Genomic DNA, 21,173 nt, shown 5'->3' with positions numbered 1-21,173 from the left:
AAGGTAAGGGGAGACGTGCTCCCCCCCCCCCAATTGTCTTTGGGGGGTTGGTGGTCAGGGAGAAAAACAACAAATGTGGAACAAAAAGAATTATTAATAAACAGAGAAATGAGCACAAAAAGAAACAGCAACACAGTCTGGTATTTATTCCCTGTGCAATCTGAAAATATTTTTGTCAAGGGAAAATCCTCTTTAATAAGACTTCTCTGAAAAAGAAAAGAAAAATATTCCATGGCTCAATGGATTTTTGCTCAGCATGGCAGCTTCTTCTTTTTAAAAAGTATTTATTAAGGAGTAAGAATTCTCCTTTGAATCAGGTGATGAAGATCTTTCATTATTAAGGTTGTTTCTATCCCGCCTTTCAAGCACTGCTCTTAGGGCAGCTGACAATAAGCCCTTCTGAAATGCAACCTTCTGAAATACATTGCACATCTGGGCAGAGCTTTGCCCTTTTGAGGAAAAACCAAACCCCTCATAAGTAGCCACTGAAACCAGAAAATTATGTTCATTGTATTCAAAATACCCAGTTTAGCCATGCTGGCACCTGACACCCAACTGATCACTCTCCTTCTCTGCGTTGTCCACAGGGCACCTCACATCCACAGTGTGTGACCTGGGAGTACACCAAAGTGTGAGTACACTTCATCCTGCAATAGTTTGGGTTTGTGTAAGAGCACACATGCAGATGGTGGGCACACCCATATGGCTGAGAGAGGGGAAGGGTGACTGATTTGGGTAGCGGGGAAGACTCTAGTGCATAGGAATGAAGCTTGTGTGGGAACAGCTACAAGGGTCATCCCCTTGCAAACAGTCATTTTTAACCCACTGTTAATGTTATCCTATTTCTTCCATTTCTGTTTTGCCATTCCCACTCTCCTGGACACTAGATTCTCCCCCTGTGGCAGGAAGGAATACAGGAGAGCAGGCAGGAGAGCATTGTGATAACACTCACCCCTGCCTAGGCACTACATTGCTACTCAAATCCAGGGGAATAGACAAGTGGCTAATTGCACCTCTGAGCTGCAGATTTTGTCTTAGGGTAGCCCCGTGAGCTGGATCCTACTGAATCCTGGTAAGATCTGCAGCTGACACTTTCCACTATAGCTTTTCTGTGACCATGTACTCAAGGTTTGACATCTGTAAAAGCCATCTTAGAAGTGTTGGGTCAGAGTCGTTCTTTGCCTATGTTATGTGTTGGAGGGGATTACCTTGGAGAAAGAAGGATGGATGTATGGGGAGCCTGTTTGAATTGAGAGGGTGGGAGTGAGAATATTGTTATGAACTCGAGACTGCAAGAAGCAAGACCTTTTGTCTCTGTCTTTCTCCTCTCTTACTTAATACATTCAGGATGGGATCTTTGTGCATCAGTGAGACCTGGTTGGCTGCGGTATCTGTGTTTGCTCAGATATGTTTTGTAATAGTATCACTTTAGGATGGAGGGCCATCAATATTGTCTCTGCCCGTGGATGTGGAATGACAGCAATCTGTAAAAGTATATTGGCTCTTCAAAATTACCCAGTGGTTGGCTGTCTTGCCTACGAAGGAAGGTGTGCTCCTAGAATTTGAGGCCTGGAATAGTTTAGAAATTCTGTCGGCATTCTACCCGCCATGCTGCCTAATAGACTCCCTAGCTGAGTCCATCAGCTTGAAGGTTATGTTGAGATTGGCCAGACTCAATTTTCTGCTCCTATGTGGTTTTCACAGGGTGACCTTCATTTAGGCTTTTTAGTTTAGGGGGGAAAGGCAAGTATAGTGGGACTTAATAGAGGTGTATAAAATTATGCACTGTGAGGAGAAAGTAGACAGAGAGATCCTCTCACTTTTTCATGATACAAGAACTTAGGAGGAGCCAGTGAAGCTGAATGTTGGAAGATCCACAATGGACCCAAAAAAGAACATCAGGAGTTTGCTACTATAAGAGTTAGTGATGGCTAAGGCTGCACAAGCAGCAGCACCCCCCCCCCAATTCAGTTCAGACCTTGATTTGTTGCCCTGATTTGCTTTGAATTGAGTCAAACCCCAAGTCCAGAAATGTAAACCTTTGGTCCTCCCATTAACTTGCACTGGGAAACCAAAATGGCCATGACATATCAGTCCCCCCCCCCCCCATAGGTGCATGGAGTCATGGTATTCCCTCAAGAGGGGATAAATCCTTACAAATTTCAGACAGTAAAATCCAGGTTTTCTGTGCTGGCCACTTTAAAATTTGCTTTGTTCAAAAAATGAAATGAAAAAATTAAAAGCAAAATGGCCATAACTTTCTCATCCTTGTTGTTTCTTCACATGAGTTCGTAAAAGCTCGTAGAGTGCAAGGGATCCACTCTACTAGTAGGTCTCGGATCAGTACAAAGCCCTTCAGAATGATTCAACCTACTTGGGACCCATCTGAAACTACCTCAACTCATTTCAGACCAGGCCCAATTCAGGATTAATTCAACCTTGTTGTTCAACAACTTTGGGTCTTCTCTTCCTCCCCCCCAAAAGCCAATGGGTAGATCACTGCCAGTTTTTTTTATAGTGGGAGTAGATCGCAGTCTCTTGGGAGTTGGACATGCCTGGTATATCTTAATAAATTAATAAAGCAGGTTTCTTGTTTCACAGCTGATTTGTAGATACTTGGATAGCTTGGGCAGAGGAGGACCACCCAGTTAGCTATTCTTACATTGCAACACCTCTCTCCCTCTCTCAGTTATGGAGACCTACTTCGAGAACTTTTCAGTGTAAAGAAGATTTTCCTTTTCCTTTTTTCAGCACTGTTTTTCTGCAATTGTATTTGATGATGATTTACATTTATATCCTTCCTTTCCTCCAATGAGCTCAAGGTGGAGTATTTAGTACTGCCTCTCCCCTTTTTATCATCACTATGATCCTGCAAGGAGGGTTAGACTAAGAAACTGTGACTGGCCCAAGGTCATCCGGTGTGCTTCATGGCTGAGGATGGATTTGAACCCTGGTCTTCCAGGTCCTTGTCCAGCACTCCAGCCACTATCCCACACAGGTTCTGAAGGATGCAGCTATTCCATATCCCTTCTCCAAAGACACAATGCCCAGATATTGGTTTTTGATAAAGCTTCTCTCCCCCAAGATTGCAGAATGTAGGTCTTAAGCAAAGCAGCAGGGATTGTGAGATCCTCATCCCTCTCCTTTCTTTCTCTCAATGCTACCTGGAGCTGGCAAGGGCAAGGAGAGCTATCCAGTCCTTCAGTGCTGAAATGTCCCTCATTTGCAGCACAGCATTGTAGTTGCACATTTCATTATTATACATCAAAAAGGAACCTGACAATATCTCTTCTCGCTTCCTCGCCTGTGCCAAGAGTGACAGGCTCCCTTAACGAGGCCAACTGCCCCTCCCCTCTGCACTCCCCACTGTGGGTTAACTTTGTTAATAACAGCTATTGATTAGCGGGTGCTTAGAGATGGATGCCTCCTGCTTGCCAGATGTAATTCATTATCAGCTGGCCGGGAGGGAGGACAGTGGCAGAGGATAAAATAGGACAGATTCCCCTCTGAAACACGTTGTAACAGGAGTAGCTGAAGTGCTCATCTCTTGGTTTGCACTTAAGCCTCCAGCTGGGCTTCAGAACAACAGAGAGGCACTCCCACAAGCTGATGCAGTAGTTGAAGCTGTTCTTCTAGACCTGGATGAGTTAACTGTTTCTGACCCAAGGGGCACATTCACCAGCAGTGAGTGCAGCCACCAATATTCTTGCATTCACACATGCACCTACCCAGCAACTCAGCTGAGATGGGGGGTTCTCACCCTCTTCCCACTCGTGAAATGATAAATCTGATGTCTGCAGAGGGAGAACTTTGCCTTCCAAATGGGGCACTGAGCTAGGCAGGAACTAAATGCTATGTCTGCTTCATTTAAAATATATATATATTTACCACTTCTGTATACAAAATAGGGACGACAGAAACATTTGAGTGGGTGGGATTTGGGATTGAGCCTGCCCCTAGGCCAGATGTTAGACATCCCTGTTGCCAATGGAATTTGGAGTAGACCTTAGAATTGTAGGCTGAGGCAAATGTAATTCTTGGAGACATTCACGAATAACCAGTAGCAAGAGCTATGTGTGAGGCAGCTAGAATTGTGTGCCCATTCCCACCCACTGAGAATTTAAGCCCCTTTTGCTGCTGATGTCTCCTCCTCCATTTTCTTGTTCTGTGGCTCCTTATGACTCCTAACCAAGTTATTCCCCTAATCTCCATCAAGGACTGATTAATAGGAACATAGGGAACAGCTTTCTGCCAAGTCAAACTGTTATTCCACATAGCTCATTACTGCTTCCACTAACTGGGAGTGGCTCTCCAGGGTTTTTCAAGTGAATTTTCCCCAGCCCTACCTGGAAGTAACAGGGACTTAACCTAGGATCCTTTGCATGCAAAACAAGCATTTGTCCATTGAATCACTTTTCCCCCATTTGTTTTATAACTTTAATTCCTGGCTTTAGCTGTAAAGAGAAACTGCATGGGACAATAAATAAGGAGTTAGCTTTTCCCTAGAGTTGAGGAAGCTCCCCAGCTCTGCTTGACTTGGCTTGGAAATGAACACAGCTATCCCAATAGTAATTGGGGGAAATAGCACAGTTCATTTCTGAGCCAGTGCAAATTGGCTAGCTCCCACCCGCTCTGACTCTGTACATCCCACCTAATCACATCCCCAAAACTCCCTCCTCACTCTTCCATTAAGAAGTACAGGTCTAGGGTAGCATTCCCACTGCAAAATAAGAAGAGGGAGATTTTGCCCTCTCACTTCCCTCCAACACTCTTACATAGTAATTTTTGCTGCCTACTCAGCAGAAAATCCAGTGGAATTTACTACCAGATAAATGGATACAGCATTGAAGGCTTTGTGAATCATAGTTTTCCAATGGGCAACTGAATGTTGGTGGTGGTAAGATGGAAATTCTCATTTGGATCATATTTTAATCTGAGTAAGAGGGGGAAAAATGGGGACTCACGAGAAGAATCTCTTCTTTCCACAGGACTAGTACTTTTCAAACTGACATAACCAGAGTTGGGGTAAGATGTAACCATGTTGTTACATCTCACCTGCCTCCTCCTTAGATGAATTGTGGAACCTAGTCAGTGAGCAGCTGTGTAACACAAAAAATAGGGCTTACAGCTTTTATTAAGGAGATATGTTTTCTTATTTGAGCTCTTTTACTCACCATCCTGACCCTTACCTTGCTTACTGGCAACAATGGAAAAGGACAAGCAATGTTGTACCCCTGTATCACTTATCTCTTTTATTTCATATGGGTTATATCCAACTAAGTCATACTCAGAGTAGACCAATTGATATAAGTAGGCTTAAGTTTGTCATGAGTTCAGTGCATAGAGTATGATTCAGTTGGAAGCAATCATGTCTGGATCTATTTGCATAATGGCCTCATGCTTTTCCTAGAGTAGTTCAGAGTAATTTAGGTGGGACTCCTCATTGTCTGCTATCCGTGCACTAATAAGGTTTGGATCCAAGCTATTCAATGGGTTTTATGTTTCTTTCTTCTTCTGGCCAAAAGAGCTCTCATGTTTGTTTCTCCTGTGGATTTGAGCCTTCTTAATTTCTCTAAGCGAAACTCTGTCAGTTTGATTGCAAGTTTCAAAGAAATCCATTAGACATTCTTCTGCCACCAAAGTTATCTTCCACAAATGATGGATTTGTTCCTGCAGCAGATAACCCTTTAAAAACTCTTTGATCTGTACCTATGATGCTTGCAATGCAAAGCGACTAAGATTGCGCCCTTCCTTTGAAGTGGGGTCTCCCTTCACATCAAAGAATTTAGGTGAGAAGAGAGATTTCCACACCTCATGAGGATAGCTCATGAACAGTGAATGGACATTCAACATGGAGAGTTTTTTGGTGATAACTCCTGCGAACTTGTTAATCACTGGAACTCATATCCAGCTGAAGCAGATGCCTGCATGTGTTGCTTCGTTTGCATGCTTTAATGTGAATTTGAACTACAAGGAAGTAGGGTTTAATATGTTGGGTGATGCACAGATGTTTACATTTGTAGGAAATTAGTTATTATATACCAAGCTGTTAGACCCCATTGGGCAGAAGTTACATGGTTCTATAAGACAGTCATCTCCTATCCGTATTTTGTTTCCTTTCCAAACAAGTGTTAATATTTGTGTTTCAACTGATATAGCAAACCACTTCCCTTCAACCCAAGCAGTGCCTAGGGAACAAGAGGCTTGGGGCTTATGCACACTTCCTCTTGTCCTACTGCTTGCCCTCCACCCAATTCCACCAAGGAAAACTGTTCTTTAGTGTTCAATTGGAGCAAATTGCAATTGGGGTTTTTCTGGAGTGCCATTTGTTATGATCTATCACTAAAGAGTGGGTTTTCCCTTGGAAAGGAGCGGGGCAGGGGAAAAACCACTCTGACCTGTGCCTAGAAAGTGTGGGTCAAGCAGAACACTGCTCAGATCCATGCTTTCTAGGCACGGCATAAGTGTGAAGTGCTTTGTGAAAAACTTATAGTAGCCTGATCTGTAGGAAGACTTGAGAGTCCAGCCTTCTTCCAGTGGTATGGTCTGAAGGCACATGTAGCCACCACCTTATAGAAGCTATCTGCATCTGGTCAGCACTTGAATGGGTGACCACTGGGGAAACAGTGGAAGAAAAGTGGGGAAGCAATCTCTCTCTCTCTCTCTCTCTCTCTCTCTCTCTCTCTCTCTCTCATACACACACACACACTTTCAGTATCCTGCAGCATAAGTTAGCTTTTATAATTCAGTGTTACTGTCTCATTTTTGCTTGTGAGTCTCCGTGTTTTGTTTCCTAATAAATAGCATTTGATAAATTACTCCAGTAAAACCTTGGGAATTCAAGTGTTCTGTTGCCATTCTTTGGAGGCTTGTCCATCTATCTGCCAATGCTGCTGTATTGCTTAGCTACAGAATAATTACGGAGCTTAAAGGTCCCTTAAAGATACAAAGAGTGCGCCAGGACATTTCTTGGGTTGCCTGCCTGATTAGACAAAAGGTCTATCTAGTCGAGCATCCTACTTTTAACTATGGCCAATCAGCTGCTTCTGAAAGCCTCCAGGCAGGGTTCGAGGGCAATAGCCCACTCCCACTGTAACCTCCCAGCAGTTGGCATTCAGCAGCTCTTTGTCTCTGGGTGCTGTGGGAACCCTCAAATTCTGCATTATAAAGGTGTCTGCAAAGGTGACATGAAGACTGGCAACACCAACCCTGCCATGTGGTAATCCCTCACAGATGACTGCAGTGCCTGCAAAAACAAGCAGACTAGTTGTGTATCCACAGCAGTGACTAGAGGAGGAATTACCACTGGGAGGAGTGCAGAGAAGAAACACCATGGTGCATCTGCAGCAGCAGAACTGGACGCCTTCATCTGCCCCAACTGCAACAAAGCATGTCTCTCCCACATCGGTCTCTACAGCCTCAGCAGGCACTGAAACCATCCAGCATTTTGACCTCACCCCCCCCCCCAAGGAGAACCCCTCCATTGTCTCCCAAGACAGATGGATGCTAACATCATAGCAGAACCACATCTCTTGAGTGCCACTCCTGCCTCCTAATCTTCTAAGCTTCTCACTCATTCTGAGTAGCAGTTGGCTGAACATTTTGGCTGAGTGATGGGCACAAGTGTTGCAACAGCATCTTCTCCTACTCCCTACTGCATCCCTGCTGCTACTGCTTGCAAACCCCTCACCTCTTTTCATGTACTCATTTTTCCTAGTCTAATACAGTTGACAAGCCTTCTGGGTATGGGCTACAGCCCATGATGGCTATGTCCTGCCTCCACTGTCAGAGGCAATGTGCCTCTGAATACCAGTTGTTGAGAATTTCAAGTGGGAAGAGCACTACTGCACTCACCCTTATGTGGGCTTTCCACATAAGGCATGTGGTTCACCACTGTGAGAGCAGAATTCTGCCCTTGGTCTGATCTAGGAGCAAGACTCTTCCTATGTTCTTATGGGCTGCATCCTTTATAGATTCTACACAGTGCACCAGTTGTACCTAACAGAATCTTGATAGTAGCAGCTCCTTGTTTTACTTCCAGGGTTGTGAGTCATTCTGCCTAAACATATTGACTTGACTGCCAAGCAACCCCTCCATACCTGGTTAAATGTAGAGTATAGGCACATACCTGTATATTGCAGAGGAATCTGGGACATTGTTCCAGGGTCCACCCTTGATTTATGTGGTGGGCCTGTTGGGTCTTATAGTTTATTCACATGGACCAGAACAGTATGGCCCAGAAAGTACCAATAATTCTTTTGCATACCTGCAAGCTGTTTGTTGGAGATGCTTGGCCAACATGGCTGATCTCCACATTGAGAAACTCTAGTAAAAGTCCAAGGAGTCCCACAGCTTGAAACCATGTGCAGCTACATTCTGTGATTTATCTCCTGCCTTCATCTTAACACAAACTGAAGTTCTAAAGTTTGGCAATCCTACAAAACCCATCATGTCTGATTTTTAACCCCTTCTTCTCCTCTTGACCTGGCTCCATCTTCTGGCCCATCCAGAATATCTCCCATCTTATCCTTTATACTTATTGATGGATACAGCATAGATACAGCATCTTCCTACTGTGCCTGACCCTTAAAAAATGGCTTCTCAGTTCTTCTTAACCATTTAGAAATGTGTGACCAGAGAGGGGAGTTTTCTGTGCCAGCAGATGCTAAATGTGCTGGTGAAGCAGAAGCTCTTCTGATGTATCTGCACATCTGAGATCAGAAAGAGCAGTTGCCACTATCTCTGCCGTACATCATAGCCATGTATTTATTTATTACAATTAATTACATCCTGCCTCTCAGGATGCAAATCCTTTCAGTGCAGTTTACAAGTAAACAAAATTGCATTTCTGCTGCAGTGCTTCTTCCAGCTCAGAGAAAGAATGCTTCCCTTTTAGCCGAATAAAGAAATTGGAGGTCCCAGCCGCAGCAGTCTGTGGTTATTGAGGATGCTGAAACCTCCATAGAATTTACAATCTACTCAGCCAGCAATATCCACTGCTTCCCCAACAGGTGTGGAGTAGGTAAACAAGATAAAAGTCTTGGCACTGTGAATGAAAGGAGTCAATGCCTCTGTTTTCCACTGAACACGTTAAGTTCTATTATACTGATTCAGATGACTGCTGCTTCTAGTTTGGGAGAGAGAATGTAGCTTAGTGGTAGAGCACATGCATTGTTTGCCAAAGAGCACTTGCATTGCATGCCAGATTCAACCACTAGGATCTCCAGTTGGAAGGAAGAGGTAGGAGGTGATGTGAAAGAGTCTTCTCTGCCTAGGATCCTGGAGAGCTACTTCCAGCCATAATATGCTGTTGTTGTTTAGTCATTTAGTCGTGTCTGACTCTGCATGACCCCATGGACCAGAGCACGCCAGGCACTTCTGTCTTCCACTGCCTCCCGCAGTTTGGTCAAACTCATGCTGGTAGCTTCGAGAACACTATCCAACCATCTCGTCCTCTGTCGTCCCCTTCTCCTTGTGCCCTCCATCTTTCCCAACATCAGGGTCTTTTCCAGGGAGTCTTCTCTTCTCATCAGGTGGCCAAAGTATTGGAGCCTCAGCTTCAATATCTGTCCTTCCAGTGAGCACTCAGGGCTGATTTCCTTCAGAATGGAGAGGTTTGATCTTCTTGCAGTCCATGGAACTCTCAAGAGTCTCCTCCAGCACCATAATTCAAAAGCATCAATTCTTCGGCGATCAGCCTTCTTTATGTTCCAGCTCTCACTTCCATACCTCACTACTGGTGAGGAAGAAGCGGACCATTTGGATCCCTTCCAGTCGGGATTCAGGCCTCATCATGGGACTGAAACTGCCTTGGTCGCACTGGTTGATGATCTTCGGCGGGCTAGGGACAAAGGTGAGAGCTGTTTCCTAGTTCTGCTGGATCTCTCAGCGGCGTTTGATACCATCGACCATAACATCCTTCTGGACCGTCTTGAGGGGCTGGGAGCTAGGGGCACTGTCATACAGTGGTTCCGCTCCTTCCTCCTGGGCCGTGTTCAGAAAGTGGTGGTGGGGGATGAGTGTTCAGACCCCTGGGCTCTCACCTGTGGGGTGCCTCAGGGTTCTGTCCTCTCCCCCATGCTTTACAACATTTACATGCAGCCGCTGGGAGAGATCATCAGGAGGTTTGGGCTGGGTGTTCATCAGTATGCGGATGATACCCAGCTCTACCTCTCTTTTAAATCAGAACCAGTGAAGGCGGTGGAGGTCCTGTGTGAGTGTCTGGAGGCGGTTGGAGGATGGATGGCGGCTAACAGATTGAGGTTGAATCCTGACAAGACAGAAGTGCTGTTTTTGGGGGACAGGAGGCGGGCAGGTGTGGAGAATTCCCTGGTTCTGAATGGGGTAACTGTGCCCCTGAAGGACCAGGTGCGCAGCCTGGGAGTCATTTTGGACTCACAGCTGTCCATGGAGGCACAGATCAAATCTGTGTCCAGGGCAGCTGTTTACCAGCTCCATCTGGTACGTAGGCTGAGACCCTATCTGCCTGTGGACTGTCTCGCCAGAGTGGTGCATGCTCTGGTTATCTCCCGCTTGGACTACTGCAATGCACTCTACGTGGGGCTACCTTTGAAGGTGACTCGGAAACTACAACTAATCCAGAATGCGGCAGCTAGACTGGTGACTGGGGGCGGCCGCCGAGACCATATAACACCGGTCTTGAAAGACCTACATTGGCTCCCAGTACGTTTCCGAGCACAATTCAAAGTGTTGGTGCTGACCTTTAAAGCCCTAAACGGCCTCGGTCCAGTATACCTGAAGGAGCGTCTCCACCCCCATCATTCTGCCCGGACACTGAGGTCTAGCGCCGAGGGCCTTCTGGCAGTTCCCTCATTGCGAGAAGTAAAGCTACAGGGAACCAGGCAGAGGGCCTTCTCGGTAGTGGCGCCCGCCCTGTGGAACACCCTTCCAGCAGATGTCAAAGCGATTAACAACTACCTGACATTCAGAAGACATCTGAAGGCAGCCCTGTTCAGGGAAGTTTTTAGCGTGTGATATTTTATTGTGTTTTTGCTTTCTATGGAAGCCGCCCAGAGTGGCTGGGGAGGCCCAGCCAGATGGGCGGGGTATAAATAATAAATTATTATTATTATTATTATTATTCGGCGATCAGCCTTCTTTATGTTCCAGCTCTCACTTCCATACCTCACTACTGGGAAAACCACCATAATAGGCAATACTGGACAAATAGTCTGTTCTGGAATGATGCCACTTTCCATCTCCATAGCTTTATACTATCTGCTCTGGCTGGCAGCAGTTCTCCAAGGCCAGTGCTGAGTGCTGAACATGGCAGGGCTTCCATTCATAGAATACATGCACTTCATCATTGAGCCATCACCTTCTCCAATGCTTCTCCCAAGACTACCCCAGTCAGCTGGAGTGACATCAGGGCCACAGAGACTATCCTTTTTTTAGGCGGGTGCACTGACTGGAGATGATGGGGGTTTCATCTTAAAACTTCTGGGGGGCACTACCTTGACAAAGGCTGCTGCAATATGTGAAGCTTGAAATGGAAACATGAATAGGAGATGACAATGTCAGAGAGATTTGAGCCGACGGTGTACCAAACTAAATGTCAGTCATTTTTGAGAGGCTATTTTTGGGCACCTAATAATGCCAAGGGCTGGGGAAAGTCCCAAGCCAGATGTGGCCTGCAGCCTTACCCCACATAGTCTATGTGCCCCTCTAGGCCTGCTCTGGGCTTTCAGGGTGCTGTGGGCCTGCTCTTTCCTCCTGGGCTTCAGTCTCGAACGTTGCTTGTGCGCAAAAGGGAGAGGTAGGAGACAAAGCATGCACAGGGCAAAGCAGAGCTGAATCTCCAGAGGGAAGAGGAAGAGGCTCAGAGAAAGCGCTTCCACGAAAGAGACAGGAAGGAAGTGAAGAGGGTTAAGGAAAGCAAGTGAAAATTATTCCGTTCTGATTTTAGTGTGCTACATGCACACATATCTGTAGAGCCTACCAGTTTGCTCTGAAACAACTGGGTGCATGAATACTTCCCCTTCCAGTTGTTTTAAAACTACATAGAGAGCTGTGTGGCAGTGGGGCATTTTTGCATACCAGGAAAAAATGAGGATGAATGTAACAGAAAGGAAGAACCTGTACTGTGATGGAAGAATGGGGAACCTTCAGGAGGCATCAGGGGACACACAGGCCACAGGTTGACCACCTCTGTTGGAAGTCACTGGCCCTTCATGGGGGAGGGGAGGTTTTGCCCCAGTCTGTTTGCACCCCTCCCTTCCTCCTTCCCCCTCCCTTTCAGCCCACAATCACCCCATAATTGCCCTGATCCACTTCTAGCCACAGGCAACAATTAGTGTCCGTAGACGCAGCCCAGATAAATACTGCAATATGGATGGAATTAAGGTCACATCCAGATGTTCAGCTGAAGCATCAGCTCTGCACACTGGAGGCTTTTGTGTGAAAGATCAAGTGTCTGTTTCATTAGAAAAAATTGCACTGTTGGGGGGGGATCTCTAGCACATAAACATACCTTTTTAAAAAGAAAAAAGAAAAAAGCTGTACATGACTATCTTCACTACTGTCTTATGATGCAGACTGAGGAATGTACTGCTAACTGTCGTGTTTGAGACAGGGTCCAATCATAATCAGCTGTTTCCATTTAGTTCTCAGAAGCTTTTGTGGCCCCTCTCAATTCTTGGATGGTAGCCTTGCCCCTCCCCTATCATGCTCACACAAAGGGTTGGCAGACAAAGTTTAATGTCCAGTGCATTTCAGACCTGAGATCCTTCATCAGGGAGTTTCAAATACAGAAATTCATTCTCTTCTAATACCCTCCTTTCCCCCTTCTTTTGTACATTTGCTTCCTGCTTCTCCCTCCATTCCTCAATTTGCTTGAGGTTTCCATCTTTGTGCTGTATTATCATGCAAACATGAAACCACCAGAGCAGCCTGTATCAACCCTTGGCTGTTTGCTGAGCAGGCCAGAAAACTAACTGTCTCTAAACCATGGAGAACCCCTGCCTGACACACACACACACACACACACACACACACACACACACCCCTTCGTCCAGAATCCATGCCCATCTCAGTCTCTCCCTCTCCCAAATCCCTGTCGGCATCAACCTTCAAATTAAATCAATGCTTACTGCAATAGCAACAAACAACCCCGTCCCCCAATCTTCCCCACCAGGGAAATGAGTCTGTAGCAACATAGGGCTATGCCGGGAGCGGATTGGCGGGGGGGGGGGCACTGGGCTGAGATCTCTGCCGGAGGATGGGGAGGGAGTGGAGACGTTTCACCCCAACAACTGGGTCAGGAGATAAAGCAAGCCGCTCAGACAGAACCTTGGTGCCTGACTTGCACACACACACACACAGCGAGAGAGAGCCTGCTTCACCCAGTGCATCACTAGGGCCGTGCCATGCAAAGGGTTAATGCAGGCAATGCGCTGAAGGGATGTGGGCTGTGTGAGTGTTTGATCATTTGAAATCTCTCCTTCTCTCTCCTTTCTCCTTCGCATTCCATCAATCAGGGAGGTTGGCGCTGGGAACTGGGAGACCGAAAGCTGCCAGACGGTGGAAACTCTCTCGGCTCACACCAAGTGCCATTGCAGCCAGCTCTCCACCTTTGCTGTGATCGCCCAACTGCCCAAAGACCTGGTAAGTTTTGACAGAATGAGGGAGAGCAGGCTGGGCTCTCGGCCAGTGCCACATTCCTGCCTCCCACCAACGGAGGTGGCCCAACCCTGAGACAGGAGGGCCTGATAGCCAAATTAAAGGTGGCAGGGTAAGGAGCCAGACAAGAGCAATGGCAACTCTGGCTCACAGGACACAAACTCATCATTCAGCTTTGCATGTGTGCTAAGGGAAGAAGTTGTGAGTTTGCAAGAGGTACTGTGTGCTTTATGGAGGTCTACTGTTGTTAAGGGATGAGAAATTTTCAACAAGCCTACTATTGATCTGGATCAAAAGGTTGCATCCCTGCAGGGTGGTTAGGCTTAGTTGCATGTGCACACCCACAACTTTGTTGAACACTTACCCAGATTCCCTGTGCATGTTCTTGTCTACCACCTCTCTCTCTCTTTACCTTTGTCCCTGAGAGCTCTTTGCAAAGTCTGATAGTGTGGGCTATGTGAGCTGGAATGTCTCCTGGTTCGAATCTTACCTCCGCCCACTGTAAATTCACCAGGTAGCTGTCAGCCTCAGTTTCCAATCTGCAATTTGGGGGATAAGAATTCTGACCTGCCTTAAAGTGTTGCCGTAAGGATTACTGAGGTAAGGTTTAAAAGTGTGGAAAGTTCCCTGGTTCAAATGTTCCCTGGTTCAAATCTTCGCCACTGCTATACACAATACCTCAATCTCACAGCCTCAATCTTGCAATTTGAGAATAATGAAATGTTGTTTATTATGTCTTACAATGAGTTGCCTTAAAATGTTGTTGAAAGGATTATTGAGGTATTATTATGTGGAACATTTTTCACACATCAAAGTATTGATAGAAATACCAAGTTTTTATTAGTAGTGTTATTGTGTGTTGTTGCTGTTAGCGTTACCATTATTGTTAAAATAGTAGATGTACTCATTTCTTCTAGAGATATAGATGGATCAGTCTGTCTCAAACAGTCTGTGTTAAACACAATTCCTCTCAAAGAATGCATTTTTAAACATCATCCCTCAAAAGTACACATTTAAAAATGAGTTTTTGATACTTTTTTAAAAAAACGAGAGCTGTATTGGGACATTTGGGATGTTCAAAAACCAGTGGATAACCAAATTCTCATCCACACTCTAGTCTAGAGATATGGAACATAACAGATTTTATCAGAACTGACCAAGATCATATCCCTGAAGCATCCCTAAATTCTCCCTGGGTGCCTTTTCTTTCATGTGTTTGTGCATACATACCCAGAAACTTCACAGATCTCTTACTCTGACACCACTTCATTTCCTTTTCCTTTTGCAAATAAGCAGTCACCTCTGTCATGTTACCGCCCCTACCTTTTGAAAACATTCTAAGGGCATGTTCGAGCCAAAGTTAGAAAAAACAGTACTGAAGGGGTGGAGAGGAAGGGAATGCCTTGCTTTCATGGGGCAGGCTGTGAAAGCAAGGCCTGTGGCTCATGCCTGAGGGGAAGACACAGCCTCCCAGCTAGGCCTAAACCCAGAGGTAGGCTGAAATTTCTCAGAAAACAAACCGAATATTATTGAAGAAAGGCAACAAGCTGGACTTTACGAGTACCGGACATTCTCTCATAGCCCATCTCTTCCTCTGGTCATCAGTGTGAGCTAACAATACAGTTTTGCTCTATGTTAACAGAAGTGAAATGTCACAGAAGACCATTTTCTGATTTTTCTTTCTTCCACATCGCCAGTTAGTGACTAATAAGTCCAATAAATAATAATCGATAATAATAATTTTGTCCCCTCAACCAAAAATATTTGGTAAAATCACACCCACACTATTTTTGCCATCCATAAATAGGGTGGAGAATTTTGGAAGGCTGTTTCATGCTGGCCTTACAATAACTATTTGCAGCCTGAGCTAAACCTATATCATTTCCATGGCAACCATTAGGCCCCTGCCAGCGATGGGCTTGCATTAAGGGACAGTGATACACACACTCTGTACACACATAACAACGTTCAGTATGCAAAAGAACAGAGATAGCTAAGCCTCAAGCTGTAGTTGGGGAGGGTGGGGTGGTAATTTGCAAATGTATATCAACAAGCTCCGCTCCCCAGTTTTTCTGCCAGTTTCTGCCCAGTTTTTCTGCCATCCCTTCCCACTGCCGTTGTACCCCACTCAGAGTCTTGTATTCCTCTTCTCATTGATCTAAGGAGATGCAAAATAATATTTAAGTTGGTGGGGAGTAAAGGTAGCCATTTGGACCCATTTGGACCCATAAGAAAAATCACAACGTCCATAATAGAGGATTTCCTTTATAGGTCAATCAAAATGTGACAAGGTTTAACAAGGTTTAACAAAATGTGACAAGGTTTCAAGTTCTCCAGAACTCTTCATCAGGCTAAATCACCCTTTGCCAATCTGATTCCTTTCCTATGTTTTGGACTACAACCCACTGATGGAATTTGTAGCATAAAACAAAGGAAGGGACCAGGTTGGCAAAGACTGGACCAAGGGCTAATCAGACAAGTGCTATGAGACAAAAGTAGTTTGGCTGATGGGGAAAACGCAAGAGTCTGTGTCCAGTCAAAGTCTTGAGAGGGAATGGGCAGGAGGTGGCAGACATTTAAACAAAGCTCTGTTTGGTGCTATTATGCAGGCTTCAGATTGATTTAATTGGTCGGTTCATATTTGAAAATATTAAAAAGAGTGATAATCAAATAATTACTGTTAATTGTGATGCTAATATTATTGTTTGCCATCCTGGGACTTCTGAGTGAAAGGATGGATTATAAATACCTAAAATAAATTCATTCCATATCACACGCATTTTTAACCCGCTGTTCAACAGTTGATCGATCCCAGGGCAGGTTGCCATAGTTTTTAATACAACACAAATAATCCAGCAAATAAAAGCAGGGAAAAGAATAAGAATTAAATTCTTTTGCAGTATAAAAGAAACAACTGCAGCAAATGTCCAGGCAAACAGATATGCTTTAACATGGCACCAAAATGCCAAGGCTGCTACTTCGGGGGGGGGGGGAGAGCATACCATCATCAGGATGCCTGCCACCACTGAGAAGGAAGACATTTGAAAAAGTGCTTCAGCACATGTGCAAAGTGCAGGTTACCTTTTCCCTGAATAGTGAGCGGTGAGAGTCAGCTTCCCACACACATTTGCAAAACACTTCAAGGGCGTAGGTTTTCTGTTTAGAAAGACTTGAATCGCCAACTCTTTCCTATGGCAGTGACTGTTCTCTCCCACTCCTCACCTCCCCCACTCCCCAACATCTGCTCCCTTTGTCTCCTCTCTGTGCCTACCTCCTCCGCTCTCCTCTTCAGCAGCCCCCTTCACCCTTCCCATTGTTTCCACCCTCCTACTTTCTCTCTGAACTCTTCCCACTTCCAGATGCCTTTAAGTAGATAATGCCGTAGATAATGTGGATCTATTCTCTGCAGTGTTTCTCACCCCCCACGCTCGCCCGTTGCTAGAGTGGTTGAAATTTATAAGAGTTATTAGCGAGCCTTCAAAGCATTAATATGCTTAGCGATGGGGAGGAGGAATAGAGAGCCCGTGCCAGAAGCAAATGGGCAACCATCTTGGGGGCGTGCTTGGGAATCCTCCTCTGTCACGCTGGCGACGCCGCTGAAGGCAGGGGAGAGAGAGGAGCTTTGCTTGCATCCCTTGGTCACAGGCCTCTTTCATGCTCCCCTACCCAGGCGGGGTCATTGGTATTCCGGAAGCATGCCCTATTGGCAAGGAGATGGAGAGCCACCCTTGAGGAATGCAGAGAAGCGGCAACGGATTCTCTCCCCTTTCCCTCCCTCACCCAAGACCTCAAGCCATGTGCCACAGGAAGCAAAACAGAAGAAGGTGGCAGGGATAGATTGGGTTATTCAGAGATGCAGAGCTTCTTGCTTGTCAGAGAAGGGGCTGTACTTCGGAGAAGGGAGCAGGCTTTAGCCACATGCCTGCCAAAGGGGCCCTCAAGCTGTCCCATTTCTGCCCCATCTCAACAGGGACCAAAGACCAGGCGCAAACTGGTTTTGTAATAATTCTTCTCCGGTGCTACTCCCCCCAACCCAACCCTACCCTGGGAACTGGAAGAACATAGGAACAGCATTGCTGTCAGGTCAGGCCAAATACCCATCTAGTCCAGCAACTTGCTCTCAAAGGGGCCAGCCAGATTCTTATAGGAAGGTCGTAAGAGTTGTAGTTAGTGGAACAAGAATTCCCAGGGCCATCACTAAGCTACAATTACCACATTTGTGTGTATGCGCATGTATATAATGCTTTCTGCATGAAACTTTGGTCCCAAGTTATTAACAAATGTGATGAGAAGAATCTTGGAGCCAGATCTTTAATCTAGCCACTTTTACTCCTGCCAGTCAGTTGGCAAACCACTCTTTGCTTTCTAAGAGGGAGGAGGGTGTTAAACTGGTATTGCAGTTTCCTATTACACCTCTGGTCATTTCCAGGTGACCTTTCTGCTGAGCAGTCATACTGATTTGTTTCCAGGGGCTTAGAGAACAGCAGGTATTCATTGAGCATTCATTTTTATTTGCTTATGGGGTGGTTAGATGAAGTTGTGCTTGTTGGTGCAAGAAAAATAAATAAATATAGATGTAAAGTAGAATTCCTGGGTGCCAAGATCTAAGTTTGGAGCTAGTATTCTTTGGTGAGAGAACCCCAACAGAGATTAAAAATCACAAAATATGCAGCAAAATTAAGCATGGAAATGTAGGCAGTTAGATTTTTAAATATGCCTTTGTGGGTTCCAAATCGTTACTTTTCCCCAGCCTAGAAAAAGACCACACATTTGGTAAGCTAAAAATGATTTGCTTACAAACTCTCTTAAGGTCAGATTCATGTGCTTTTCCATACAGCATTTATAAAAAAACAAACTTGCACAGGCAGTAAAACTTGGTTTAGTTACAGTGATGAAACTTCCTAAATTATTGGTACAGGAACTCAAGAGTAGCTTGTGAGAACCATGAGGTCAGAGCTTCAGCAACCAGCTCTGACTTCCTTACATGCTGAGCTTCCCCTGGGAAGCAGGTCCTTAGTGGAGGAACTGCATATTGAAAGGAAAACATTATAGAGTGCTTCCAGATTGTTGCTATTTTCAGATGTGGTTCAATCACAAAGTGGCAAATTCAGATTTAGGCAATTAGAGTTGAGCTGGAGCCCTTGTGCCACAAACTCACTTTCTTCAAAGATTAGACTTTTTGCAATAGAGAAAATGCACTTGAAAGAGTGGGTAACATTTGCCTGGCACTGTGGGACAACCAGCCTCATATAACAAATGGTTAAGTCCATAGAGTAAGCTGTCCTGCCAGACTTAGCTCACCTTGTGTGAGGGGTGGGGACTCTCTCACTCTCACTCTCTCCATTTTCTGCTTCTACTCTTGCAGGCCATGGAATCTGGCAGCTCCCCCTCTGTCCCACTTATGATTGGTTGTGCTGTTTCTTGTATGGCTTTGTTGACCCTCCTGGTGATCTACGCTGCCTTTTGGAGGTAGGTTGGCTCAGCTATTCATGGCTAGAAGTAGACTCGAGAACTGCTCTTTGAGCTAGCTCTGGTTAACCAAAATCCTGGTAGAGATGTGACAGAGTTCTCTGAATGGAGTGGTGGGAGGTGGGAATGGCATTCTGAATTTGAGCTGAAATAAAGTCTTGCACACATTAGAAATTTGGGGCATTGATAAGTAGCAGGTCTATGGCTTGGCTTTTGAAAAACAGGGGTTCTGCTAATTGGGAACTGCTGGACTAGGGCACCATTTAAAAGCCTGCAACAAAACAGGTGTGGCCATAGAATCAGGAGGGGGGGACCCCCGGTAAAATCAGCATCCTAAAGGGAGTGGGGAAGGCATAGAGAAGGTACTGCTGAATCCAGGAAGACCCATACATTACTTCACAAAGTCGTTTTGAATTATGTTCTATAGTGAATACTACGTTTACCCCTTTTATTGTGATTGCATACGTGATGTCATGCGCATGATGTCAGCCCCCCCAATGTTGGGTGCAATTTGGCCCCTGTGCTCCAAGTATCTCTCAAAGCTGCTCATCCCCATCACTTTCTTTCTTGCAGGTTTATCAAGTCGGAACGCTCCATCATTCTCCTGAACTTCTGTGTCTCCATTCTGGCCTCCAACGTGTTGATCCTGGTGGGGCAGTCCCAGATGCTCAGTAAGGTGAAAAAAGTTACTCCTTTGCAAGACATCTGCAGCTCATGCCACTTTGTTTCAGCCTTTGAGAGCGTGGCTCCATGCTGATTCTGACATAGATTTCTATCTGTCCACCTTCCACTTTTTAAAACGCATCTTCTCTATAAAGCTAAAGGGAAACTTTCAAAATTTGGGCCAGATATTCAAAATATGAATAAAAAGGCCACCTTTTTGAAATGCGTGATACCTTGATTTTACAGTTTGATTAAGATGGAGATTTGAATGGAACAATAGGGAAATGATGTATCTTAAGGTTAAGCAATCGTGAACCTCTCTTTGATTTCAGTGGGGAGGTTTAAGCCAATGGGCTCTTCCACCACTTTCTTGGCTCCATCTGCAGACTGCAAAAGTGACAGGAGGAACAGCTCAGTGGCCTTTGAGGGTGTCTACCAAGCAATGCTGTATCATGATGTAACATGGCCCTGATAAGGGTTATATGGGAAAATAGTAGTCACTGCTGGCATTTGCTGCCGCCGCTGTGAAATAGCAGAAGTGGCAACAACAGGTGTGCAAAGGTGGCACTGGTTTCAGTGCCCCCACAAGTTACCAGCATTAGGCTGAACTGTCCCGTTGGAGAACTTTCAGACAAGCTTTAATTTAAAGATGAGCTTAAGTATCCCCACTGAGATCAGTGGGATTTACAAGTTTAAAGTTGGGCAAGATTGGGTGCTAAATAATATTAATAGTATCATGTAAGCACCTAAAAAGTACTTTATCAACCTAGTCGGGGTGCATGAAATAATATAATGTTAAATATTAACCCAGCAGATGGAGTATTTTATACATTGTTTTTAAATATTTAAACACAGTTGTGCTCATAAAGAATATCTATTTAATTTTGACTTCTAAATTCATATTGAGGGGATCCTCTCTACAGCTTTTCACATAATGTGTGCCTCCCCCCCCCCCCCCCGTCTCTCAAGGTTATGCTTCTGATGGTGTGTCTTCCTTTCGTTTGCCTTTGGAACCTGATATTTGAAGGTGTATAGAGACTATCTGTGCCTTAAGGCACAGATTCCCAGAGGCAAGCTGAATGCAGCTGGGAACAGAACTCTGGCCTAGAGAAGCTCCCAGCCCACCCAGAACTCTTTATATGTTCCACCTCAAAAGAGTTTGAGGAGCTTTCCCAGTCACTTCTCCCACCCCCCTCCCCCATCGCCCCCAACTCTCTCTAGCTACATCATTGTCACTGAGAGGAAAGGAAGGAGGCAGCAGCTGTTTTGGAGATGAGTCATACTGAGTGAGAGAGCCTGCCCTAGTGCTTGTCTGCATGAAGGAAATTGCAATATTTGGTTATCTGCAGCCTGCACATCCAAGAAGAAAAGGGGGGTCATGCTACATAGCCGAGTAAAAAAGC

The 21,173-nt window shown here is 45.3% G+C and overlaps 1 protein-coding gene across 3 annotated transcripts in view; it reads left to right on the top strand.

The window, feature by feature from the left end:
- The window catches only part of ADGRB2 (adhesion G protein-coupled receptor B2), a 170,446-nt gene that overhangs the window by 116,008 nt on the left and 33,265 nt on the right, over positions 1-21,173 (top strand). For all 3 annotated transcript variants that reach the window (XM_079985251.1, XM_079985252.1, XM_079985250.1), the window contains exons 15-18: positions 588-631; positions 13,497-13,623; positions 19,004-19,107; positions 19,681-19,783. In XM_079985251.1, coding sequence (XP_079841377.1) covers positions 588-631; positions 13,497-13,623; positions 19,004-19,107; positions 19,681-19,783 — 378 coding nt within the window. The remainder of the gene's footprint in view (positions 1-587; positions 632-13,496; positions 13,624-19,003; positions 19,108-19,680; positions 19,784-21,173) is intronic.

Source organism: Podarcis cretensis (assembly GCF_951804945.1).
Source record: "Podarcis cretensis genome assembly, chromosome: 8".
NCBI lineage: Eukaryota > Metazoa > Chordata > Lepidosauria > Squamata > Lacertidae > Podarcis > Podarcis cretensis.
Note: the sequence above shows the minus strand (reverse complement) of the source record. Positions and strands in the feature narration are given on the sequence as shown.